This window comes from Xiphias gladius, chromosome 4 (assembly GCF_016859285.1).
Source record: "Xiphias gladius isolate SHS-SW01 ecotype Sanya breed wild chromosome 4, ASM1685928v1, whole genome shotgun sequence".
Taxonomy (NCBI): Eukaryota; Metazoa; Chordata; class Actinopteri; order Istiophoriformes; family Xiphiidae; genus Xiphias; species Xiphias gladius.
The window spans coordinates 2,901,925-2,922,977 of NC_053403.1; the positions used below are offsets into that span (position 1 = coordinate 2,901,925).

The following is a 21,053-nucleotide window of genomic DNA, read 5'->3' on the forward strand; positions in this document are numbered from 1 at the left end:
TTTTCTTTCTTCCCCTCTTTCTGTCCTCCTGTGTGCAGAGTGCTACAGCGAGGGCAGCGATCAGGACCCCGATGAGTCTGCCTCGACTTGTGTTCAGGACTCTGAGCAGGAAGCAGCAGATTGTGAAAACGTGAGTGACAAAGTGTGAAACGCTGCTGAAGACGCTGCTTCAGATCCTCCCCTCAGTCTCTAAAAGCTTCCGTCCTTCTCACAGGGAGACGTCCTCCAGCCTCTCCGTGGCTCGACCCCCCCCTCTACAGTAACCGCTGGAAACACAAGCAGTGGCACCTTGGAGGGTGGGGGAAGAGCGGCCTCAGAGGGCGGCGAGCGCCTGTCCGGGCAGGACCTACCCAGGCCGGACAGAACCGTTGGAGCGGCGGCCCTCCCTCCGACCCACGCCGGAGGGAAAAGCGAAGAGGAGGCTGTCCAGGGTGAACACCCGGAACCACACCTGGTTACCAAAGCTACCGCTGATGTAACTTGCTGACCTCTTTTTTTTTTTTTTTTTTCCGTTTCCAGGGAAGCAACCCGACGAGATGGAGAACCTCTACAACCACCTGAAGGCTGCCAGCCTGTCTCCGATCGGACAGTCGAGGCAGAGGGACTTCAGGGCGTCGTTCATCAGACGATGCAAGGACGACAATGTCAACGAGAAGCTTCACCTGCTCAGGATCCTCAACAGCACGTTGAAGGTGAGCCCGAACTTTTGACTTTGACCCAATCGGCGAATGGGGAGCGGGGGGGCGGGTCTTGAGGCCAGAAACAACTCGGGTTGGCTGCTGTGAATCCTGAGAGCTGCTGACGGAGAGAGAACCATCTTCAAATCGTGTAGGTTACAACAGAGCTCCGCTGCTGTTACTAATTAGCGGTGGTGGAAAGTAACTAAGTACATTTACTCTCCGGTACTTGTACCTTACTTGAGTATTTTCATCATGTACTACCTCTACTCAGCCGCATTTCAGAGGAAAATATTGTACCCGTCACTGCACCACATTTATTTGATTGAAGTCCCTTTTTACTTTGAAGATCAAAGTTTTTCTCACACACACACACAAAATGTTCTCGGTTTACAAGACGTGAGTTGCTGACGTACGTTTCTCTGTGCTGAGTTCCCATTTCCCAAACTCCGCTCCTCTTCACCGACACGCAGCTCAAGCGCCGCAGTTAACCCCACACCCAGCGCGACCAAAACACTTAGAAGAACTACTATAAAGTAACTGCTCCTGCCACAAGTTCAGATCCACATCAAACCTCTCGCCTTCTCCTCAATCCACCGGGGATGAAGAGACCTTTTGAAGATCCCGGCGGTCCTCAGCAGATGCGTCCAGGCCTCCAGCATTCGTTGTGTCCAAGCGGGACGTCTGATCATAAACTGTCCGAGCCCACGTGAACATGGAGGGAGAAGCGATGCCATCCTGGGATGGGCTGTGAATGTTTGTTTTTTTTCTCTCTAGATGTGGCAGAAGGTGGCAGACGTCGGTCTAATGTTTGATAGTGTGTCAACGTATAAAAAAATAGAGATTTAATAAGAGTTTCGGTGCATTTTCTATCAAAGCAATGACACAAATTTTGATCCACACCGACGGCTTTTGTGCTGATTGTGAACTTTTGAAAATGTGAACTTAGAGAGATGTGAGTTGGCAGAGGTAAGAAAACAGTAATGTTAACTTTTTCACTTCCGACGTGTAACTTCAACTCACAGTTCCTACTTTTTAAAGCCTAAAACGAGCTATTTGCCTTCAGGCGCTGAGTCCACCAACGCAGCGAGGTTGTCGAGAGGTTCCTCAGTCTGGATGTGAACCCCGCGTCTTCATGTGCGCTCAGCCTTCAGTTTGATAAGACCACCGTATGATTCAAACCCTCTCGCGTGCTTTCAGGCCAAAGAGTCGGAGCTGGCGGCCGTGGAGCAGATCCTGACCGACCCGGACCTCGCAGCGCCCACATTCAGGAAGTGGAAGCTCTCCAACCTCATCCTGCTGCGGGAGATCGGTCGACACAGCCGGGCAGCGGGGGCCGCTGCGGGGCTGAGACCTCCCGACCAACTGAGCGGCTGACGGAGGCTTACGGACACGCTTCCACGTGTCCACACTTCTGGTACCAGGTGGAGCAGAGGGCAGGTTCTCACCAGAGCGACCGAGACCAAGCAGTGGCGCTGAACGTGGTCTGGGCCACTTTCCAAATCCTAAGTGCTTCGATGGAAGTTAAACCTCCGACCTGTTGCCTCATTTGCTCCATGGTCACCATTGAGTTTAAAATATCCAAACACACACAGACATTGTGGCGTCCGCGCGAGTATAATACGGTGATTTGATGACAGCTCGTGATTTTAATTGCTTTAGTTTTCCGTGCTTACTGGGGGAAGTAGGAAGCAACAGTGACGCGTCTGTGCAGCGGCACGCGTCGTTGCTCGGGGAAGGTCCACACTACAACCTCAGACCAGCTACATAGTGTTTTGCAGCAGGATAAAAAAAAAATCACATTTTCGGGCTCCTCTGTTCAGCGTTTCAACCTATTTTCCCCAATGTGCAGCCCGGTGTTTGTTTAAATCAGATAAATTATTCCTGTTGACTTTACAGTTTTTTGTATTGTCTATTTTCTGCAGTAAATGCTTCCGAAGCTGAAAGCGTCTGTATGCTCTTCGTGTCACTTCCCATCAACCCACACTGTCACAACACATTCGACTTCAGTATTTGAACTTTACAAAGACAAAGACGAGAATCAGCCTTGGGAGGCTGCAATGCTTCTGACTCACCAGTAAACTTTTATGTAAAAAAAAAAACAAAGCTAAATTTGTCTCTTTACTTCTGGGACAAGGGAGGTCCTGCAACTGAACCAAACAATCCAGGGAGAAAAATCGATTCCATGCGTTTCAGATAAACAGGACAAACGCACCAACGGTTTGGGGTCATTTTCTGTGTCAAGTAGCCTTCACAAGATTTTCTCTACAAGAATGAAAGAAACGTCAAAACAACAATGACAGTAAACAAATTTATTTTGTCATCTGCATTTACAGCTGGAATTCTGGGAATTCAAACACGACATCTTTGCCTGTGAGCTTCTTGTAGACACCAGAGAAGGTTTCCACCTGAAAGACAACGGGAGACAAACGTCAGCCTCAGGTTCACATCAGTTTGATTTGCAGACATTTATCGACTGATTTGACTGAACTCGTTAACAGGGTTTGGGCCGTTTCCTAAACGTTTCCGAATTTATTCATTCGGTGGGACTGAAACAGAAACACTGAGTTTTCTACTCATCATTCTTGAGTTTCATGGTTGGTCTATGGGAAGCCAAGTTACAGAATTGTGCCGTAATTGGTTATTTAAAAATTTGTCAAACACCAAATGGAGCCAAATTATCCGGTCATGAAAGATTAAAAAAATAAATCCACATTTGGGAGACCAGAAACAGCTGATGTCATGTTTCCAGCACCAGTTCACACCTTCGAGTAACAAAAACATTTATCTACATGTTCGCTTCCTTTGAATCAGCTCAAGTCAGTTACACTTCACTATCAGTGGGGTAGAGAGTTTGTGCTCTGCACGGGTCGGACCCCCCCAGGCTGATGGATTCAACTGTTCAAGCACCTGAAGGACAATCTGTATTTATTTAAATGTAACAACATAAAACACCAGGATCCGTGAAAACCCCCCATGTCAGGTACAATCCTGATGTCAAACAATTTGTGCACTGCATGGTTTAGCTCCCCAGTAACGGCCCCAAAAGGACTCTGGGAAGTTGTAGGAATATGCAGGACGCCCCGTCCTCGCCGGCCGTCAGCCGGGGACGGGGGCTTTCTCTCCGACGTTGTGGAACGGGACTGTACGTCTCGGCTCAGAGCTACGCTCCCATACGCCACCAGGACAGAGCCAGGAGAGCAACTCGCTGGGTGTCCACGTCGGATCCAACTGTACCGGCCAATGACGCCAAGCGCCGGTCGTCACGTTGTCGGAACATCCAGACCCGTCTACACTTACTTTGTGTTCGACGTTGTTCTGCTGCGCCTTGTCCAAGTGGACCTTGATGAGCCTGCTGCTGTCCAGTTTGACTCTGATCCTCTTACCCACGATCTCGCTGGGGAACACCAAGTCCTCCAAGATGGCGTCGTGGACCGCGGTCAGAGTACGGCTGGAGGACGAATCAAAGAAATCACATTAATACTGAACACCAGCCTCTCTGCTTACATAACCTGAGCTGAAAACAAATCTGTCATTTAAAATTGATAATTCCATGAATATAAGATGAGTCAGTAACTGTTCTGATAGTCGATTAATCATTTGGTCAATAAAACATCAGAAACAGTTTTTTCCTAGAGCCTCAGGTCACGTGTCTGTTTTGTTCAACCAACAGTCCACAACCCACAGATATTTACTTTTCTATAAATGTCAAACCAGGAAAAGCAGCAAATGCTTTTCCTGCAAAAATTACTTAACTGATTAGTTACATTCAGTTAAAATTTTTGAATCAATTTTGTCGATCAACTAATCAATCGACTTATTGCTGCAGCTCTAAATTAGATGTCTGAGTTTTGGTCTGTCGGTGAGACAAAACCACCACCGTCAGGTTAATCAATAGAGAATTATCTGTAATTGTGGTTTGTAATTATAGGAGAATGAGTCAAACATGTATGTGGTGATATTTCACTTTACTCTTTATCATGTCACATTACAAATGTGTCAAATTAAAATGAAAAAGCTAAACAATTGTTATTTACAATATTTTACATTTAATACAAATTTGTAGGACTTAACCCTGCAGAATACCTTTAATCCCCCCCAAACAGGAATGACACAAAAAGGACTTTGTTTCAGCACCTCTCAGGTACAAATACAGTTAAATGGATCTTATGTGTATTAATGCCAGTGACTGAGTAAATAATATAAAAGCATGTATTCGTTTCACAATCTGTTTGGTTTCCATGTTAAGTCATATAACAATTTAATAATCTGTATAAACAATTTGTGCACTGCATGGTTTAGCTCCCCAGTAACGGCCCCAAAAGGACTCTGGGAAGTTGTAGGAATATGCAGGACGCCCCGTCCTCGCCGGCCGTCAGCCGGGGACGGGGGCTTTCTCTCCGACGTTGTGGAACGGGACTGTACGTCTCGGCTCAGAGCTACGCTCCCATACGCCACCAGGACAGAGCCAGGAGAGCAACTCGCTGGGTGTCCACGTCGGATAAAAAGTGGGTTTATAACTTTGTGTCATCATCAGTTTCATCAGCACTGGTACCAAGGAAGAACAATTTAAACGATGAAGAAACCTTTTCCCGAAAATCAAAATGCTCAAACTGCAGTATAGACCTTCACAGTAACAGGCTTTCAATGGTCGAATTTGATCTTCAGACTTTCCTAAAAACATTAAAAATGAGCTGCTGTTGTGAGCGACAGGTGGGTCTGAGTTTTACTGACAAAAAACTAACCCATTTCTGACTAAATACCTATTAATCAACTACTTAAGACCTACTGTATGAGAAGAATTTTAAAAAATAATTAATAGCTAGAAGTCTTTTTTCAAAAATAAATAAATACACGATCACTGGTTCCAGCTTGTAAAATGTGAAGACTTGCTGCTTTTCCCCGTCTTATGTGATGAAAATTGAATCTCTAAGTTTTGGCCGGTTTGTCAGAAAAAAAAAAAAAAAAAAAAAGACATTTGAAGACATCACACCTCAAAGACCCAGCAGATTAATTGATAATGAAAAATAATCACTAGCTGCAGCCCTCGTTATGTTTTGGGACGATTTTATTGCTTTAGGATTTTACATTTAAAAAAAAATAAACATGGAAATTTAGTCACTGTAGGTTAAGGGTGGTCCATTTGGACAAAATCTATGATGCTTTATGTAATTTTACTTTGTGATAACATTAAATTTTAACAATTAATAGTTGGGAAATTCAATTTACTTTTTACAGATAAGATGACAAGATGGAAACATCCGGTAAATGATAGATCAGTGAATTAAATACTTGACAAATCAAGGCACTTCGTCATATTGATCAAATACACTGAATTTAACGTTAGAGGCTGGAGCTATTTTATTTTCATGATCAATTCTTCTAAATTATTTTTGTTTAACCAATAGTTGGTCAATCAACTGTCGACCAATAACCGTCACGATTTCGTAGAGCTCAAGTTGACCCATCGCAGTCAAGTCAATTTATTTAAAAAGCCCAAAAATCACAAATCCACCTCACAGAGCTTTATTTAAATGCTTGTTTTGTCCAACCAGCAGTCCAACACCCAAACATATTCAGGGTCCATCAAAGACGAGAAAAGCAAACATTCCTGTTTGACAAGCTGGAACCAGTCAATTCTTGGCACAAAAATGACGTAAAAATTGTTGACGTTTTTCCCCCACCTAATTATCTAACTGTCTCAAAGCAGTTTTGCTTTTTTATTAGCCACACTGCCTGTAACAGCGTAACAATACAGCTAAAAGGTAAATCATATCACCCAGACCTACTGTTTACCTTCAGCTCAAACAACCGGAGGGATGCAGAAATCTGTATCACTGAGTTATACCGCAGCAGTAACAACCAGAAAAGGACTATTAAAGAAAAACTACATTGATAGACCATCTTGCGTATCATTATTTCTCTACACTCTGACAGCATGAATAAATCTCAGGCAGTGTGACATTCAACTGAGAATTTCTACTCACCTCCTGGGACGCTTCTGCTTATTCTTTGTGCGACTTTTCCTGGTGGGTTTTGGCAGAATTCTCCTCTGAAAGTCAACAACATCCTTTGATCAGTCTCTAACCAGGATTCACCAACATTTAAAAAACAGGAGACAAATGAAAATTTTTGAATTTAAAAAAAATAAATAAATAAAAACACCAATAAGTCAAATGAATCAGGGTCAGGCTGATATTCAGTGTCAGCACTGGATGTGACCTGCAGATATTTATGTATCCTAGTTTTTATAAAACAAAAAGCGTCAAAAACCTGCTTCATTCTCCAACAAAACATCCATGTAAATACTGTGAGTTTCAGACATTTTCACCACAAACATGGACTAAATTTAGCAAGACATGTATAATGAGAATTTAACTACACAAATGGCTTAATTTTAAAACTACAGTGAACTTCATTGAAAACTTAACATTTGGCTTTCAAACAGCCACGTCACTCAAATCCTGATGTCAAACAATTTGTGCACTGCATGGTTTAGCTCCCCAGTAACGGCCCCAAAAGGACTCTGGGAAGTTGTAGGAATATGCAGGACGCCCCGTCCTCGCCGGCCGTCAGCCGGGGACGGGGGCTTTCTCTCCGACGTTGTGGAATGGGACTGTACGTCTCGGCTCAGAGCTACGCTCCCATACGCCACCAGGACAGAGCCAGGAGAGCAACTCGCTGGGTGTCCACGTCGGATAAAATTGAGAAGACATAAAAACCGGTAATTCTACACCCCCTCGTTCATCTGACTTATGTAACTGATTCATTTAGTATGGGTTTGTTTAAAAAAAAACTTGTCATATAGCTCATCTTGCTAGTTATTTTTCAAGGTAAATAAAAACACCAAATCAAATTGCTGCATGTCATTGCTGTTAAGTCCATAAACTTTTCAGAAAGAGACAAAATGCTCTCTCTTAAGCTCGACAACGATACATCTGTAATAATCCCAAAGGCTCTGGGGTCGTAGGAGAAACTTAACTTGAAGATTAGTTCTTTTGACTGGTCAATGACAGCGGGCAAATGACTCAAAGCAGGGTTTCTGCAGGGTTCACCAAGTTACATTTAAGAGTTTTTAAGAACTTTTAATTCCACACAGAATTAAATGTAACACCCGTTTCACAATCTACTATGAAAGAATGATGGTAAACCAGTTGGAACGACACGGCCTAGAATTATTTGTTGTCTCATATTTTGAAGAACTTCCCATCAGTATTTAACAATAATACACTAACGATTTGATTAAATTTGTGTGACATGGACCAGGATAAGCGGCAGGAAATGGATGGAGAGATTAACCAAATTAAAAAAGATCAATTAAGTAAGTTTTTGCAAAAATTGCCACTTTTCTCCTTATGAGCTGATGATCTTCTGGGCTACTGTAGCAGCAGTAGTGACAGTTTGACTGAAACACCACAAAAAAAAAAGATTGAACAGCCTCATGCAGCTTCAATAAACTGTCACAACAATCCCACTTTTAATTTGTGTGTAATGTCTCCCGGCAGCCTGCTATTTGACACAAAAGTGTTTTTATAACTAACATTACTGCCAACGACAGTCAAGAGAAGATACTTCAGTCATTTAAAGTGACTAAATTTTGTACTATTTAATACTTTACAAAGGAAAGTGCCATCTGTATGTTATTCCTACAACCTTAGGTCAGAAAATATAAGAAATAGAAGTTGTGCAAATGGGAGAATGAGATCGAATTTCTTTACAGCTCTGGATGCAGACGCAGCTTTAACTCTCACATGAGGAACAACAGCCCCAACACCCCACATTCTCCTCCTGAAGCCTGCACCGGACACTCTGGGGTGGGTCAACAGTCTTCAGCGTATCCTTCAAAACATGTGGACCGCTGGACAGAATCCCTACAGGTGGACCATCATCCTCACCTGTGCAATGAAGACCACGTGCTTTCCGCTGAACTTCTTCTCCAGCTCCCTCACCAGACGCACCTGAATCTTCTGGAAGGACTTCAGCTGAGGAACGGGGACAAAGATGATGATGGCTTTCCTGTTGCCACCAACCTCGATTTCCTAGAGATGAAAAAAACCAAAAACTTAATTTCACGAGAAGAAAAAACACCGAGTAACATCCGTACTTCTTACCAACTAAGACCAGGATTGTTTAACTATTTGAGTTAATCTTCTCTGCAAGAAACCAACCATCATTCAGGAGTCTCAAATACATAACTGCCTGGTGAACAAATAATTTAGGTAGATTTCATGATTTACAAACTGCTGTGGAGTGGACAAAAGGAAAATTGAACTTTACTCAACTGACCCCAGAATATTGCTACTTCAACATACACAGTATTGGTATAATCCTGATGTCAAACAATTTGTGCACTGCATGGTTTAGCTCCCCAGTAACGGCCCCAAAAGGACTCTGGGAAGTTGTAGGAATATGCAGGACGCCCCGTCCTCGCCGGCCGTCAGCCGGGGACGGGGCTCTCTCTCCGACGTTGTGGAACGGGACTGTACGTCTCAGCTCAGAGCTACGCTCCCATACGCCACCAGGACAGAGCCAGGAGAGCAACTCGCTGGGTGTCCACGTCGGACCGGATTTTTAATTTCAACATTTTCAGGTAAATAACAGCTTCTCAACCGAGATTTCAAAAAAGGACTAGCAGCAAAAAGTTCTATGCTGCGTGAGATGTTTAGCTCTTTATGAACTGCAATGAGTGATATAATGTAGAAAGTATAGACGGGATGAATTAAAAGCTCCTACCTTTGCTGCAGTGATGTTCAGCTCTCTCAGCTGAGCCTTCAGGTCAGAGTTCATCTCCAGCTCGAGCAGAGCCTGCAGGGAGACACTTAAAAATCAGCCTGGAATATCTGTATTTTTACAGTGTTAGAGCAACTCGCTCAACACGTTTACAAGGGCCGCGATAATCAAACTGTTAAAATGGTATCTCTGATTCTGGTTGAATCTGTTTCTATTCACTTATATGCAACTGAGCAGAATCTGATTCCTGCCTAACAACAGCGACACCATCAGTAAACAAGTACAGTGGATTCTTTCTCCTTCTAATGTAAAGTGCTGTGCAAAACTTTTAGGCACGTTCTTATCCATCACGCAAAACCATGAGGGAGGCGTCTGATCGGTCCCACATTCATCCTGCAGCAGGAACGCGAGCCCAAACACATAGCCAGAGTCATAAAGAAGAACAAGGAGTCCTGCAACAGGTGGTCTGGCCCCCACAGAGCCCTGATCTCAGCATCATGGAGTCAGTCTGGGACCACATGAAAATACAGACTTGATTTTAACACTTACTGTAGTTCATATAAAGTTAACTGATCCACAGAAAATATTCTGTAGGATTATTATAGAAAACACTTGACTTTCAGTGCCTAAACACTTTTGCACAGCACTTTACATCTTATTATCTGGAAGACCAGTATGTCTACAGACATTTCACAAGCGGTTTCCCTCCTGCATTCAACTTCGACTCATCGTCTGAGGATTGGAAAACTCGTACCGTGAGGGTTGAGTTTCACTTGTGTGTCTACAATATTATTCTCTATTCCAGTACAAAGTTTAACATTCAATTTAATACATTTGTTTAGCAGTTAAATTTTCTACGTGTTGACTCAGTGCCCTTATCTTGCCAATGCGGTGCTGACTTTTACAGCATCACTTCACACAACAAATAACTTATTTTAAACACACACACAAACACAGTCACACACTCGATCCAGCTTTAAAATGAACATACATGATCTGGAACCTGGTCTTCTTACCTGGGAGATCCCAGACTCAAACTCGTCTGGCTTTTCGCCATTGGGCTTCACTATTTTGGCGCTGGTACTGAACATGGCCTTTGTCTCTGCACAGAGAAAGAAGACATGTGGGTCACTCTCACACACACACACACACACACACACACACACACACACACAAATCTGTGAACACACCGGGCTGACACGAATCCTGGAGGAGCTCTTTTCAAACCAGCATGAACGGCGCTAAACTGAGGACAAACCAGCTCAAAGCTAACTGGGAGCCAGGGGGTTACCCCATAGCTCTCTGATATAGGAAACAGTTGAGGACCAAAAAAATATTATTTTAAGAGAAACCCGCGCAAATCTGGAGCCAGAAAAACTGAGAAATTACACCGAGATAGCAGAAACCCACTGCAGGTCAGCTACAATAAGGGAACGTTAGCTATTACGGCTTAGCCGGCTGTCTTATTTTGCCCTGCCAGAATTTTGCTGGAGATTTTAGAAAACAGCAGTAACTACTTTTATTTGTCATAAAACGACTCATGAGCAGAGCTTAATAAATCCAGGTCTGTCACCTCCTCCTGTCTGAACACATGCACGGCCTGCTAACTGCTCCCCATCACCAGAACCAATTCAACGGACCGACTCTACTATGATCTATTTTGTGCTATTAAACAGCCATCCGTCGCCGCAAATCACGTAATCTAAGGTATCAAACACTAAACAAGTTTTACGGTGCGTAAATTTAACACTTTAATTAAATTAAAACACATTTTGGAGCAGAAAACTCAGGGCGTTAGAAAATGGCACGACTAACCTCTGTCAACGACGGCCAAGGAAGAGACCGGATCATCGCGAGAGTTGAATTAATCCCATGCGAGCGAGCAACGCTAATATCGCGAGAGTTTCTGGGGTCCACGCTTTGAGTGATAATGCTGCATTCAGGCACAACGAGAAAAGTAAGAAATGTACGCGTAACTCCCTTGTAACCACACCTCTTACACAGCCTAAATTATTCATTGTAGCAGTTCGTTACCTGTTGAAACCAGGCTCAAAAAGAGTGTATAGCTCCGCTGGAATTAGCTGAATTGATTGTAATACTGTTGATGTCCGCTCCACAGTTTGTTGAAATGCCTGTAGTTTTTTTTTTTCCACCAAGCGGCAATTATCAGAAATTCACGATATCCCCGCCTCTCAACTACAAATCGTCGTTTGACGTGAATTTTTTTTTCCTACTTGGTCGCTCGAAATTACGATTTAAACGAGATGTTTTGAATGCAGCGTCAGAACATCGCGAGAGTTTGCCGAGTACACGGATGATTGTTAACCGTTGTCAACATTAGTTTTTGATATTTCCTCGTCTTTTCTTCGTCGCTGCGCTTTTCAGGCTAAAAAAACCATTTAATTCCGGGCTTAGAAGGCTATAAGATCGTTTACACTGTTGTCGTGTTTATTAGGAATACTCGTTGGGCGTTTGTGTCACTTTTCCGGTTAGGAGGAACCAGACAAACTAGCTAGTATTAAGTAGCTAATTTTGGCTGCTGAATTCGTCCCACATTTTTATTTTGATGATATTTTATTGTGTTTGAGTCAGCATCACGATGTCAGCCCCTTCCGTTTCGCGGCGGTTTATTGGCAGACAGTGATGTTGAGACTGACTGGTCTTTTCAGAGTAGCACGCAGGACCGTCTGCAGCGCCGTCGACGACATGGCGAAGGGCAAGTTTTTCTATGCAGTAAAGAAAGGCTTCAAACCTGGAGTCTACAACTCATGGTGAGACTGTTCACATCCTAACGTCAGCACATTTGGTTGTAAGAAAAAGCAAAGCCACTGATCCCTCAAAGTGCATCTCTTTCTTTAGTGCGAGGAGTCACATGCCAAATTCCTTTTAGAATTCAGGTGTTTTAAAGTCTGTTTGAGCCTATTCATAACAAAAGACCACGGAAAGGATAATTCAACAGCATTTTGTAATCGTTACAATCCACACTTTAATTCGGCATGGAAGAAAACATGTTAGCAACTGCGTATTTTAGTGATTACATTTCCCTTTTCTTCAAAACACACACACTCAGTGTGGGCGGTGCTGAGCAACCAGAGGATGACATCGGGTGATCGGGTTTTTTTTTTAGGCCATAAAATTGTCACATTTTTATTTGAGGTTTGGTCCACCAAACCCCAGCAGATACGAAAAAGCATTACGAAAAGGGATGATGTGCAGGATATAGAGCTTCAGAGTTGTAAAACTGCATATCGTGATCACACACACACACACACACACACACACACACACACACACACACACACACACACAACACCTGTACTAATCAAGAATAATGTTGAGCTCATGATGCATCAGATGGAGATACTGTTAAGTAGAGAATATGTTAGGTCTGGGGTGATGTTTAAATTTTTACTGTAAGAAATTTGCAGGACTTGTGTTCAGATTGCTGGGATTATTGATGATTATTTTCCCGTTTTTCACTGTTACCTAGGGATGAATGTAAGAGCCAGGTGGACAAATTTCCGTCTGCCTCTTTCAAAAAGTTTGCATCAGAGAGAGATGCCTGGGCGTACATCAGAGGAGTTGAACTTTCTGGAGCTCCACAGGTGACGAAAGGTACGCTGTTCTAGACTGACTTGAATTTTTTTCCTTCTGTACAGCCACCAAGAATCTCTTGACTTATTCTAGAGGTTGTAACCCATCAGTCCATGAGGAGGGGCTGATCCGAGAAAACCCCGTCATTAAAAAGGTTGAAGTTTTGATTCCAGAAGCAAGTTAAGTTGTGGGTTTAGTTGTAGCCCCTTAAGAGAGAACACTATGGCATTTCTCGAATTTTAAATGACAAAGGTGACGACAAACTTTGTGTTTTTTCCTTTCAGCAGCTCAGAGTGTGGAGTCGGGCGTCAGTCTTCTTCCTAAAAGAGGCCCCGAGCCTCTGGAGTACATCCCTCTTGGTAAGAAGAGATGTCGCTCAGACAACGAGGAGGTGGTGTCTCCTCCCAAACAAGTCAAACGGTCAGAAAGCTCATCTTCAGTAAGCACAGACGGATTCACATACATGGGTAAGATGTTCAAACTCTCTGTGGAAATAAGATAAATGTGCTAATGATTTTTGATTTGGAGCTTTTCCTCACTTTTTTGTCCAACTTGAGTTGGATTATAGGCGTTTTTGAATAAATGTGGTCAGATAATCTGTAAAATGATTTAGTTACATGGCATTTAACACATACTGATGCCTGTAAAATTTCAAATGTAGAAAACCTTGGCATCGAATAGAACTTGAACTACAGCAGGCTCGTGAGTGTCACTTAATTCAGTGCTGTTCTCCCTCCGTCCAGGAGACGCTGTGGTTGTTTACACTGACGGCTGCTGCACGGCCAACGGAAAGAGCAGAGCCCGAGCTGGAATCGGAGTCTACTGGGGCCACAACCACCCACTGTGAGAAAACACGCTCATTATAGACAGGCACAAGACAAGCGAAGACACCCACGTTCAAAATCTCCATAATTAATAAAAATGAAATCAATAAATCCAATAACCTGTCAGTCAATTTATCACTGCTTTCCTGCAGAAATGTTGCAGAGCGGCTGCAGGGAAGACAAACCAACCAGCGCGCAGAGATTCGGGTAAACATCTTTCATCATATCTCGGCATAAGTGCTTCAGTTTTAATAGTCAGACAGACATAATATGTCGATCTGGCAAAATTTAATAAATGGATAAAAATGAAAAGTATGCTAGAAAACTTCTAAGTGTTTGGTAAAGTCTAAATGGACGCTTTTCCAAACTACATATTCTAGATTTTAGAGATACGAAATCAAGAGCTTAAATCATGTTTTTATTCTAATTTAAAGATTACTTCAAACTAGTGTGTCTGCTGCTCTTTAAAGCCTTACAATGTCTCACATTCAATGTTTACAAATATCGGGCCTAAATCTAAATCAGTTTTATTTGTCAGAAGCAGAAATTTTGATTGCCCGTAGAACTCAAGGCCAACCTGATGCTTCCCTTCATGCTAAACCTGAAAACATCCGGACCATGCCCTGACCTGCTGAGCTCTTATGATAAAAGTTAGAAAGTTTCTGTGAAGTCCTGTTCTAGATTTTGGACAAAACTCACTTGATACTGATGTCTCACGCTGACCCACGGAGAGAAAAGCAACGAACTTACTTGTATGAGGCTCTGATGTAGATTTATCACAGTACTTAGAGGAAAACGGTGTCACTAATAAAACATTTACAGAGCTGAATGATATAGAGCAGTGTGTACTTGTGTTGATCCTCAACATATTATAGGCTCTCTGGGTCTACAAATCAAAAAGATTCTGAGTCAAACCTTACGGTATGATTTTATTTATTTATTTATTTTCTTCTCCCCAGAACTGGCCTGACAAGTCTTAAAAAATTTATGAACAGACTTTGTAAATATTACAACATTAAACATATTTTTGCAAATATCAAATTTTCATGCAGTTGCACAGATACAACCATGTGTTAATGGCTGTAACCCTGTTAACTTAGTGTGTGTGTGTGTGTGTGTGCGTGCGTGTGCGTCTTTGTGTATAAACCAGGCAGCCTGCAGAGCGCTGGAACAAGCCAAAGAGAAGAATATCAAGAAGTTGGTCCTCTACACCGACAGCAAGTTTACAATTAACGGTGAGTCACAGAAACACAGATTAAAACAAGTCATGGGGACATGAACATAGACCCTGCTGAATCTAACGCTGGTTGAAAGTGTTGGGGTTCATACCAACACGTGTCAGGTTCAGATTTTTGAATTTCACCGTATTAGGCCATAAAGGATCATTCTGGGTTATCTCAACCCGTGCATCTGGCTGTGGTGGCTCTATGAGTCGTGCTAACTTTGCACTTGCCCCGTTCTTTTTAAAACATGAATCATTTCAAACACTCGTCCGAGTCTGAAACACCAGTGTGTGGTTAACTGCATTAGGATTTAAATAAACTGGAATTATCTTTTAAAGAGTTGGGCCTGAATTCTGTGGCGTGTTTCCTGCAGGTGTGACCACCTGGGTGAAGAACTGGAAGCTGAACGGCTGGAGGCTGAAGTCTGGAGGTCAGATCACCAACAAAGAAGACTTTGTGAAGCTGGACAGACTGAATGCAGAGCTGGAGGTGGTCTGGGTAAATATCAGACTGCACCACATTTTTTTTTCCTTTTTAAAAATTTATTGTAAAAATATATACAGTCTGGCCACGCAGAAGAGTAAGTAGCTAGGACCCTGACTATGAGAAAAAGAAAATCCACAATAGTTACGTTTACTGATCTAAGATGAAGGATTTAGCAGGTTAATTACCCCCTGAGAAAAGGGCAGTTGGCTACATTATGTGCCTCCTAACTTTTGCATTACCCCTTGGTTTAATCTTATACATTATCATATTACATAAGATCCTAATACTTTTCTAGATTTCTAGATAGGACATAAAAAATGACCCTGCAGCTTTGAATTTAATATTTCCAATTCATCTGAGCTGTTTGGGTGGCTTGTACCCCTACATCGTGTTTTATGTTTTGGATGTTCAACATAACCTGAAGCTAGACTGGTCTCATGGGAGAATAATCTTAAGATAAAAAGAGCTCCAAATAAACAGAAACAAAACATAATGCGAGGAAAGCCAAACATAAGGAATTTTTTCATCGATATTACACCAATAAAAAGGTTTAATAGCCACAGAAAGACAACAGTTAGATCATTACCTGTGATGTGATCACTGAAACTCTTTAGACCAATGTGTTATTTTGCTCTTTTTCAAGAAAAAGCAATGTTATTAGACTTATTGGTGGGTGATATTGTGATACTTTGCCATCCTATGTTTACAGTGTTATTTTGTTGTAGATTTTGTTCTTGCGGTCTACTACCCTCAACCGTGAGGCGGTGACTCTGTTCAGCTTCCACGTCAACCTTACAACAGTCAGAAAAATGGCCAATAGGGGCGCCAGAGGCACAATTCATTCACATTGAACAGAGGGTCTCAGTGTGTGAAAGTAAAAAGCAGTTCACATGGTGGAAACAAGACCAATGTGATGCTGGTGCGTGAAAATTAAAAACGGCTACAATGGAGGAGCATGTGCATGTTCCCAATTTTTGCAAGTGGACCAGTAGGATTTTGCTTTTTGCTGCAGAGAGTCGGCCTGAGACAAACTAAGTGGCTGTTTAGAGCTCCTCAGCCATGAGACCGAACCGGTACCAAGTGATTTTTATCTAATTTCCACGGAGAGATTTTTAATTTGTTGTTGTTTATAGTTAAATGTGACTATTTCTGCCCCAAAATGTCTCAGACTGGTCCTTTTTGTTTGCTTTTGCTGTTGCTGTGTCACCCATGCTCCTTTTTATACAGAATACACTCAGTGGCCACTTTATAAAATACACCTGTACAGTCTAGTGCAAAGTCGGCATTGTGAGGTTTAAAAACCTCGTGCTTTGATAATATAGTACTATGTTCATAAATTGTAGGTTTAATTACATTTAACAGTGGACTTAAGCTGATGTGAGGCGGTGATATTTGATTGTTTTTTTCAGGCACTTCTGTATTAAGCGCCAAGTTGGATATATCCGAGCTTTCAGGGAAACCTGACTTTCCAGGTTGTAGATATGACTTTGGCGTTCATGCGAACGCTAGTTACAAGTTGGAAACTCATCTTTGTTGTAACTCCCAGATGAAATGAATGTGGCATAAAGGCTCAGATGAAGAAACAGAAGAGATAACAAAGAAAGTAAAGCACTGCAGAGGAAATCACCAGATGCGTAGTCTCAGAGAATTTCTTTACAAGTCAGAAGCATTTCTCTCTCTCTCTCACTCTTCCTCTCCTTCCTCCTCGTCCTCCAGATGCATATTCCAGGTCATGCCGGCTACAGAGGCAATGAGGAGGCTGACAGACTGTCGAGAGAAGGAGCAGCGCAGCCTTTACCGCAGCAGGATGAGGCCAGAGACAGTTACCATTAAAGAGGTCTACTGCAGGACTGATCACGTGTACTCTGGTTTATCAACCAGACCGCTTTGATTCGGAGGTTTGTTTTTCTTCACAATAGCGCTTGTCACTAAACTGAAACTCGGAGGGGGCACTCTGTGTTTTTCTGTCGAATGTTGATTTTTTTAAATTTGTGTTTCTGCTCTGAATAAAGTTTTCAGTTTCATCTGTAACCACCAGATTTGTGTTTTGCAATGCAGCGTGACATCAAAGTCCGTCAGTGTGAAGTTTCTCCCCAGGATTCTCTATTACTTTATGTATGTATGTATGTATGTATGTATGTATGTATATTGAGGACAGGGGAGAAGGAGATGGAGACAGAGGAGAATGAAGGAGAGTATGGATGAGAGCAAAGACGAGGAAACAAATGAGGAAAAGCCGCATTGATGGAGGTGAGGGGGAAAAAAGGAATAGGAAGAGGGAAATGAAATTAGAAGGGAGAGGAGGAAGGGCAAAGAGAGGTCCACGAGGAACGGTGTGTGTGTGGTATGGGGAGAAGAAATATGTTTGTTGGTTTTAGTGTCGATTATTCAGTCTACTTGTAGTGCAGTCTTTCATCCAGCAGGAGGCGCTCCATATCATTATTAGAGCCACACACAGTATCAGTTTAAATACTGACTGACACATTTGATGCACATTGTTTCATACATGTCATTGCTTGGAGAATATTGTCTTCAAATTACATGTAAATAAACTTAATTACAGTGAAATCGAATTGAGAGTGATTTAGATCTGCATCCAAATGTGTTACATCCAGCCACAAAATTAAACCGGGAGAAACTCTAAAACACTAATACATTAAACAGTATTGACCTTGATTGTGTGGGGGTCTACGTGGGAGATATTCTATTAATATGTACTTGTTTCCATGATATAAGTAAAGGCTGAAGATGCCCACGTTTCAATCTAAAACATGCCCAACATAAATCTTTATTTTTTTTAAAGGAAATTACAGTTTGGCCAGTTTATAGGTTGACACACAGAAAGAGAGAGAGGATGTCATCTCATACTGGGCAGGGTAAGAACCAAAGCTCCTAGTGGAAACAGCAACCATTTCAGTTCATTTATTAAGATCCCCTTTAGCCATCGTCAAAACAGAGGTCATTCTTTCTGGGATCCACTCACACACCACATTAACAGACAAGGAGAAAATGACATTCCAACACATAACACCAGCCCAAAAGATACATAACCAGAGAAACTGAGAAACAATGATAATGAATAAACAAAGAAATTAACAACTGAATAAAAAGCTCCAAAAATAAAATACTGGTAAGTGGTATGAAATAAGTATCTTGTTTGTCACTATCATATCTTAAATGAACCCAATTTAGCAGTTATCTTCATTCATACCTTCATAGATATAATACCTGAATGTATATTAAAACTTTGAATTGAATATCTAAAATTATAAGATGAAGAGGGAGACTGAGCCAGGAGATGCAGTTTAAAGAAAAACAAAATGATTTTTTCTTGTTTCTGGAACTACAGGTACAGGCAAATACTTGAGTGAAACCATGGCTCCATGCAGTATTTTTAGTTTATGACGTGAATGTCTGGTGATGGATAGATTTGAGACGGATTAACTGCTAGCACAGAAAGGTAGATGTGTGCACATCTAATCCTGTGTTTAGACAAGGTATCGGCACACTGGGCTGTAGCCTCCAACTTTATTAGACTGAACAGGCACATTTCAATCTTACTGGATCTTCAACAGGCAAATGGCTAATATAAGCGAGGGCAAGCCATAGCGGGGTACAAAATGTATGATATCAAACCAATGTCCTGTTTGTTGACTCAAGCTAAACCGGGAAAAACTCGACATGGATGGGAAGTCCTTAAAATGCTTTTTAAAAAGGGAAACGTGAACATCTATAACTCCATGACAACTGAGAAACTACATCTGCTGATGAAGATCATGTCATGTGATATGATAAACTGACCTTGTGGTGAGGTGGTTTTCTCACCCGGAAAAAAACAGACTTTAACTTTTGACCCACGACCTACAGACAAAGGAGTCCGTAAGACTGTAGCAACTGAGCTTGGAGGAGTTGCAGTTGGAAAAGTGGAGGTGAAAGGAGCACTATGTTGCATAAGTGTATTAGCCAGTAGAAAGATAAAGTCATTAGGGATTATGTGTTTCAAACGATTGCCTGTTTCTACGTCTAGCATTTAAGAAGCAACATTGTCACCCAATTGGAGTTTGTGTCCACCTGATGAATCTCCGTTTAACCTTCACTCTTCTTGTAGCTCTGGTTTGGTCTCTACCAACTCCAGAGGGAAATAGCTGACTCTTTAAGGTGCTAAATGTTCCTCTTTCTCCACCAGCTTATCTCTATCTGTGCTGGTAGTGGACAGAGGTTCTATCAGAGCTTGTTTGCTGCAAAAAGCTGCCTGATGCTGCTAGAAACGAGGCCGATAGTGGCGCTGACGCTGAACCAAAACAGTAACGACGTAAAGCCCAAACTATGAGCTAAAAACGGCGAAAAGCTCGGTAGTTAGCTCAGAGTTAGTCATTTGATTCACTGATCCATACAAAACCTGACAGTGTAGTGCTAATATTCCAACCTACTTCAATGCAAATTCCATGTTTCAGTTACGTTCTATAACAAATTTAATTAATTCTTTCTAGTTTCAAGCCACAGACACTCCATTTCTTAACAAACTGATTTAAAAAAAAAAAAAAATAAATAGGTTGAACAGTATTCTTACTGCTGTTAGTTTTTATTCACTTGTTTTAGGATAATAAGTTTTTTTTGTTTGTTTTGAGGACATAATTTTAAACAAATGTCTTCATTTGACAGTGAGTTTTCCAGATTAAACTGCTCAACAGTTTATAAAGTTGTTAAAATCCACCTCAACAAATTACAACAGAAAAAAGGTACTTACACATTAAGCAGCAGTAATAATAATCCTAAAATATATATGCTTAATACAACACAGTCACACTGTTTGGTACTTTAAGTACATTTTGTTGGTAATACTTTCCTTTAATAAGCTTCTGAGTGCAGAACTTTAACCTTTTAATGAAGTATTTCTAAACTGTTGATTTGGTACTTCTACTTCAGTAAAGTGTCTGATTACTTCTTCCATCACTGCTTCTCTTCTCCTTCCCTTCGAAAGACCTAATGTACGTGTTCGTAAAAATATAATCTCCAGCTTTCTTTCTGCTGATGGAAACAGAAGACTCACCCCTCCTCCCTCGCTCCCCTCTTCCTCTTCCTCTTCCTCCTCCTCCTCCTCCTCCGTTCTCCTGCAGCTGGTCAATTGGTCGGTGTCGATGTTGGAAACGGCAGGACGGAGGCTCGGGGTTCCTCGCTCTGACCTCGACCGCTGCCTCGCGGCAAGCGTTGGGCACCACGACCCCGCCAGAGGCAGCTCCGTCTGAGAGAAAACGCCTCTAGGAGGTCAAAGATCGCCCCTCAGCAGCTTCACCTCCTGGCTGGCTGAGCCTCGTTAGCACTCCTCCTCAACACACACTGCTGCCTCTGCAGCAGACCGGGCTCTGGCATCCGTCCGCCGCTGCCCTGCTGGAGGGGAGGAAGGCTGAGCAAACTGTAAAGAAACTTAACAAACCAGACATTAGAAACATCCTGCTCACACTCCAGTTAGAGGTTTTGTCAGTTTTTAGACCAACAGTGTCTAAAATAAACCAGAATGT

General features: G+C 42.2%; 3 protein-coding genes and 4 non-coding genes across 10 annotated transcripts in view; 2 read left to right on the top strand and 5 right to left on the bottom strand.

Annotated features, from left to right (window-relative positions):
• The window catches only part of cnksr3 (cnksr family member 3), a 56,650-nt gene extending 54,205 nt beyond the window's left edge, over window positions 1-2,445 (top strand). Inside the window, exons 19-22 of the mRNA XM_040125931.1 lie at window positions 39-130; window positions 215-431; window positions 520-692; window positions 1,878-2,445. Of these exons, the coding sequence (XP_039981865.1) occupies window positions 39-130; window positions 215-431; window positions 520-692; window positions 1,878-2,054 (659 nt within the window). The 3' untranslated portion in view covers window positions 2,055-2,445. The remainder of the gene's footprint in view (window positions 1-38; window positions 131-214; window positions 432-519; window positions 693-1,877) is intronic.
• Window positions 2,446-2,974: 529 nt separating this feature from the next.
• Window positions 2,975-11,340, bottom strand: rps7 (ribosomal protein S7). 3 transcript variants are annotated; one of them, XM_040125412.1, is made up of 7 exons: window positions 11,223-11,340; window positions 10,424-10,509; window positions 9,411-9,482; window positions 8,573-8,716; window positions 6,665-6,729; window positions 3,978-4,128; window positions 2,975-3,085 (listed from the first exon to the last, which is right to left on the bottom strand). In XM_040125412.1, exons 2-7 carry the CDS (start codon window positions 10,496-10,498, stop codon window positions 3,008-3,010), a joined length of 585 nt encoding a protein of 194 aa, XP_039981346.1. In that variant the 5' UTR covers window positions 10,499-10,509; window positions 11,223-11,340; the 3' UTR covers window positions 2,975-3,007. The 3 variants fall into 3 exon arrangements, with proteins under 3 accessions (XP_039981346.1, XP_039981347.1, XP_039981348.1); XM_040125413.1 differs by lacking the exon at window positions 11,223-11,340 and adding an exon at window positions 10,981-11,157; XM_040125414.1 differs by lacking the exon at window positions 11,223-11,340 and having other exon boundaries at window positions 10,424-10,530.
• Window positions 3,682-3,902, bottom strand: LOC120789503. The gene has a single exon (XR_005707406.1). It is a non-coding gene; the product is annotated as a small nucleolar RNA SNORA73 family (small nucleolar RNA).
• LOC120789504 lies at window positions 4,958-5,178 on the bottom strand. The gene has a single exon (XR_005707407.1). It is a non-coding gene; the product is annotated as a small nucleolar RNA SNORA73 family (small nucleolar RNA).
• Window positions 7,155-7,375, bottom strand: LOC120789502. The gene has a single exon (XR_005707405.1). It is a non-coding gene; the product is annotated as a small nucleolar RNA SNORA73 family (small nucleolar RNA).
• LOC120789494 lies at window positions 9,020-9,239 on the bottom strand. The gene has a single exon (XR_005707397.1). It is a non-coding gene; the product is annotated as a small nucleolar RNA SNORA73 family (small nucleolar RNA).
• A 330-nt stretch (window positions 11,341-11,670) lies between the features above and the next one.
• Window positions 11,671-17,565, top strand: rnaseh1 (ribonuclease H1). Of its 2 annotated transcripts, none has more exons than XM_040125409.1 (8): window positions 11,671-12,178; window positions 12,898-13,022; window positions 13,286-13,468; window positions 13,745-13,844; window positions 13,978-14,032; window positions 14,976-15,060; window positions 15,422-15,546; window positions 17,251-17,565. In XM_040125409.1, the coding sequence occupies exons 1-8, from the start codon at window positions 12,051-12,053 to the stop codon at window positions 17,365-17,367; spliced, it is 918 nt and encodes a 305-aa protein (XP_039981343.1). In that variant the 5' UTR covers window positions 11,671-12,050; the 3' UTR covers window positions 17,368-17,565. The 2 variants fall into 2 exon arrangements, with proteins under 2 accessions (XP_039981343.1, XP_039981344.1); XM_040125410.1 differs by having other exon boundaries at window positions 13,289-13,468.
• The last annotated feature ends 3,488 nt before the right edge of the window (window positions 17,566-21,053 follow it).

Bases quoted from the DNA above. Each gene is read 5' to 3' on its own strand.
- rnaseh1 (XM_040125409.1), top strand. From the start codon at position 12,051: ATGTTGAGACTGACTGGTCTTTTCAGAGTAGCACGCAGGACCGTCTGC. The intron at 13,469-13,744 runs GTAAGATGTTCA...CCCTCCGTCCAG, and splicing joins AGACGGATTCACATACATGG to GAGACGCTGTGGTTGTTTAC. The intron at 15,061-15,421 runs GTGAGTCACAGA...TGTTTCCTGCAG, and splicing joins CAGCAAGTTTACAATTAACG to GTGTGACCACCTGGGTGAAG.
- rps7 (XM_040125412.1), bottom strand. From the start codon at position 10,498: ATGTTCAGTACCAGCGCCAAAATAGTGAAGCCCAATGGCGAAAAGCCA. The intron at 6,730-8,572 runs GTGAGGATGATG...GTTGACTTTCAG, and splicing joins ACGTGGTCTTCATTGCACAG to AGGAGAATTCTGCCAAAACC. The intron at 3,086-3,977 runs GTAAGTGTAGAC...GTTGTCTTTCAG, and splicing joins AGAACAACGTCGAACACAAA to GTGGAAACCTTCTCTGGTGT.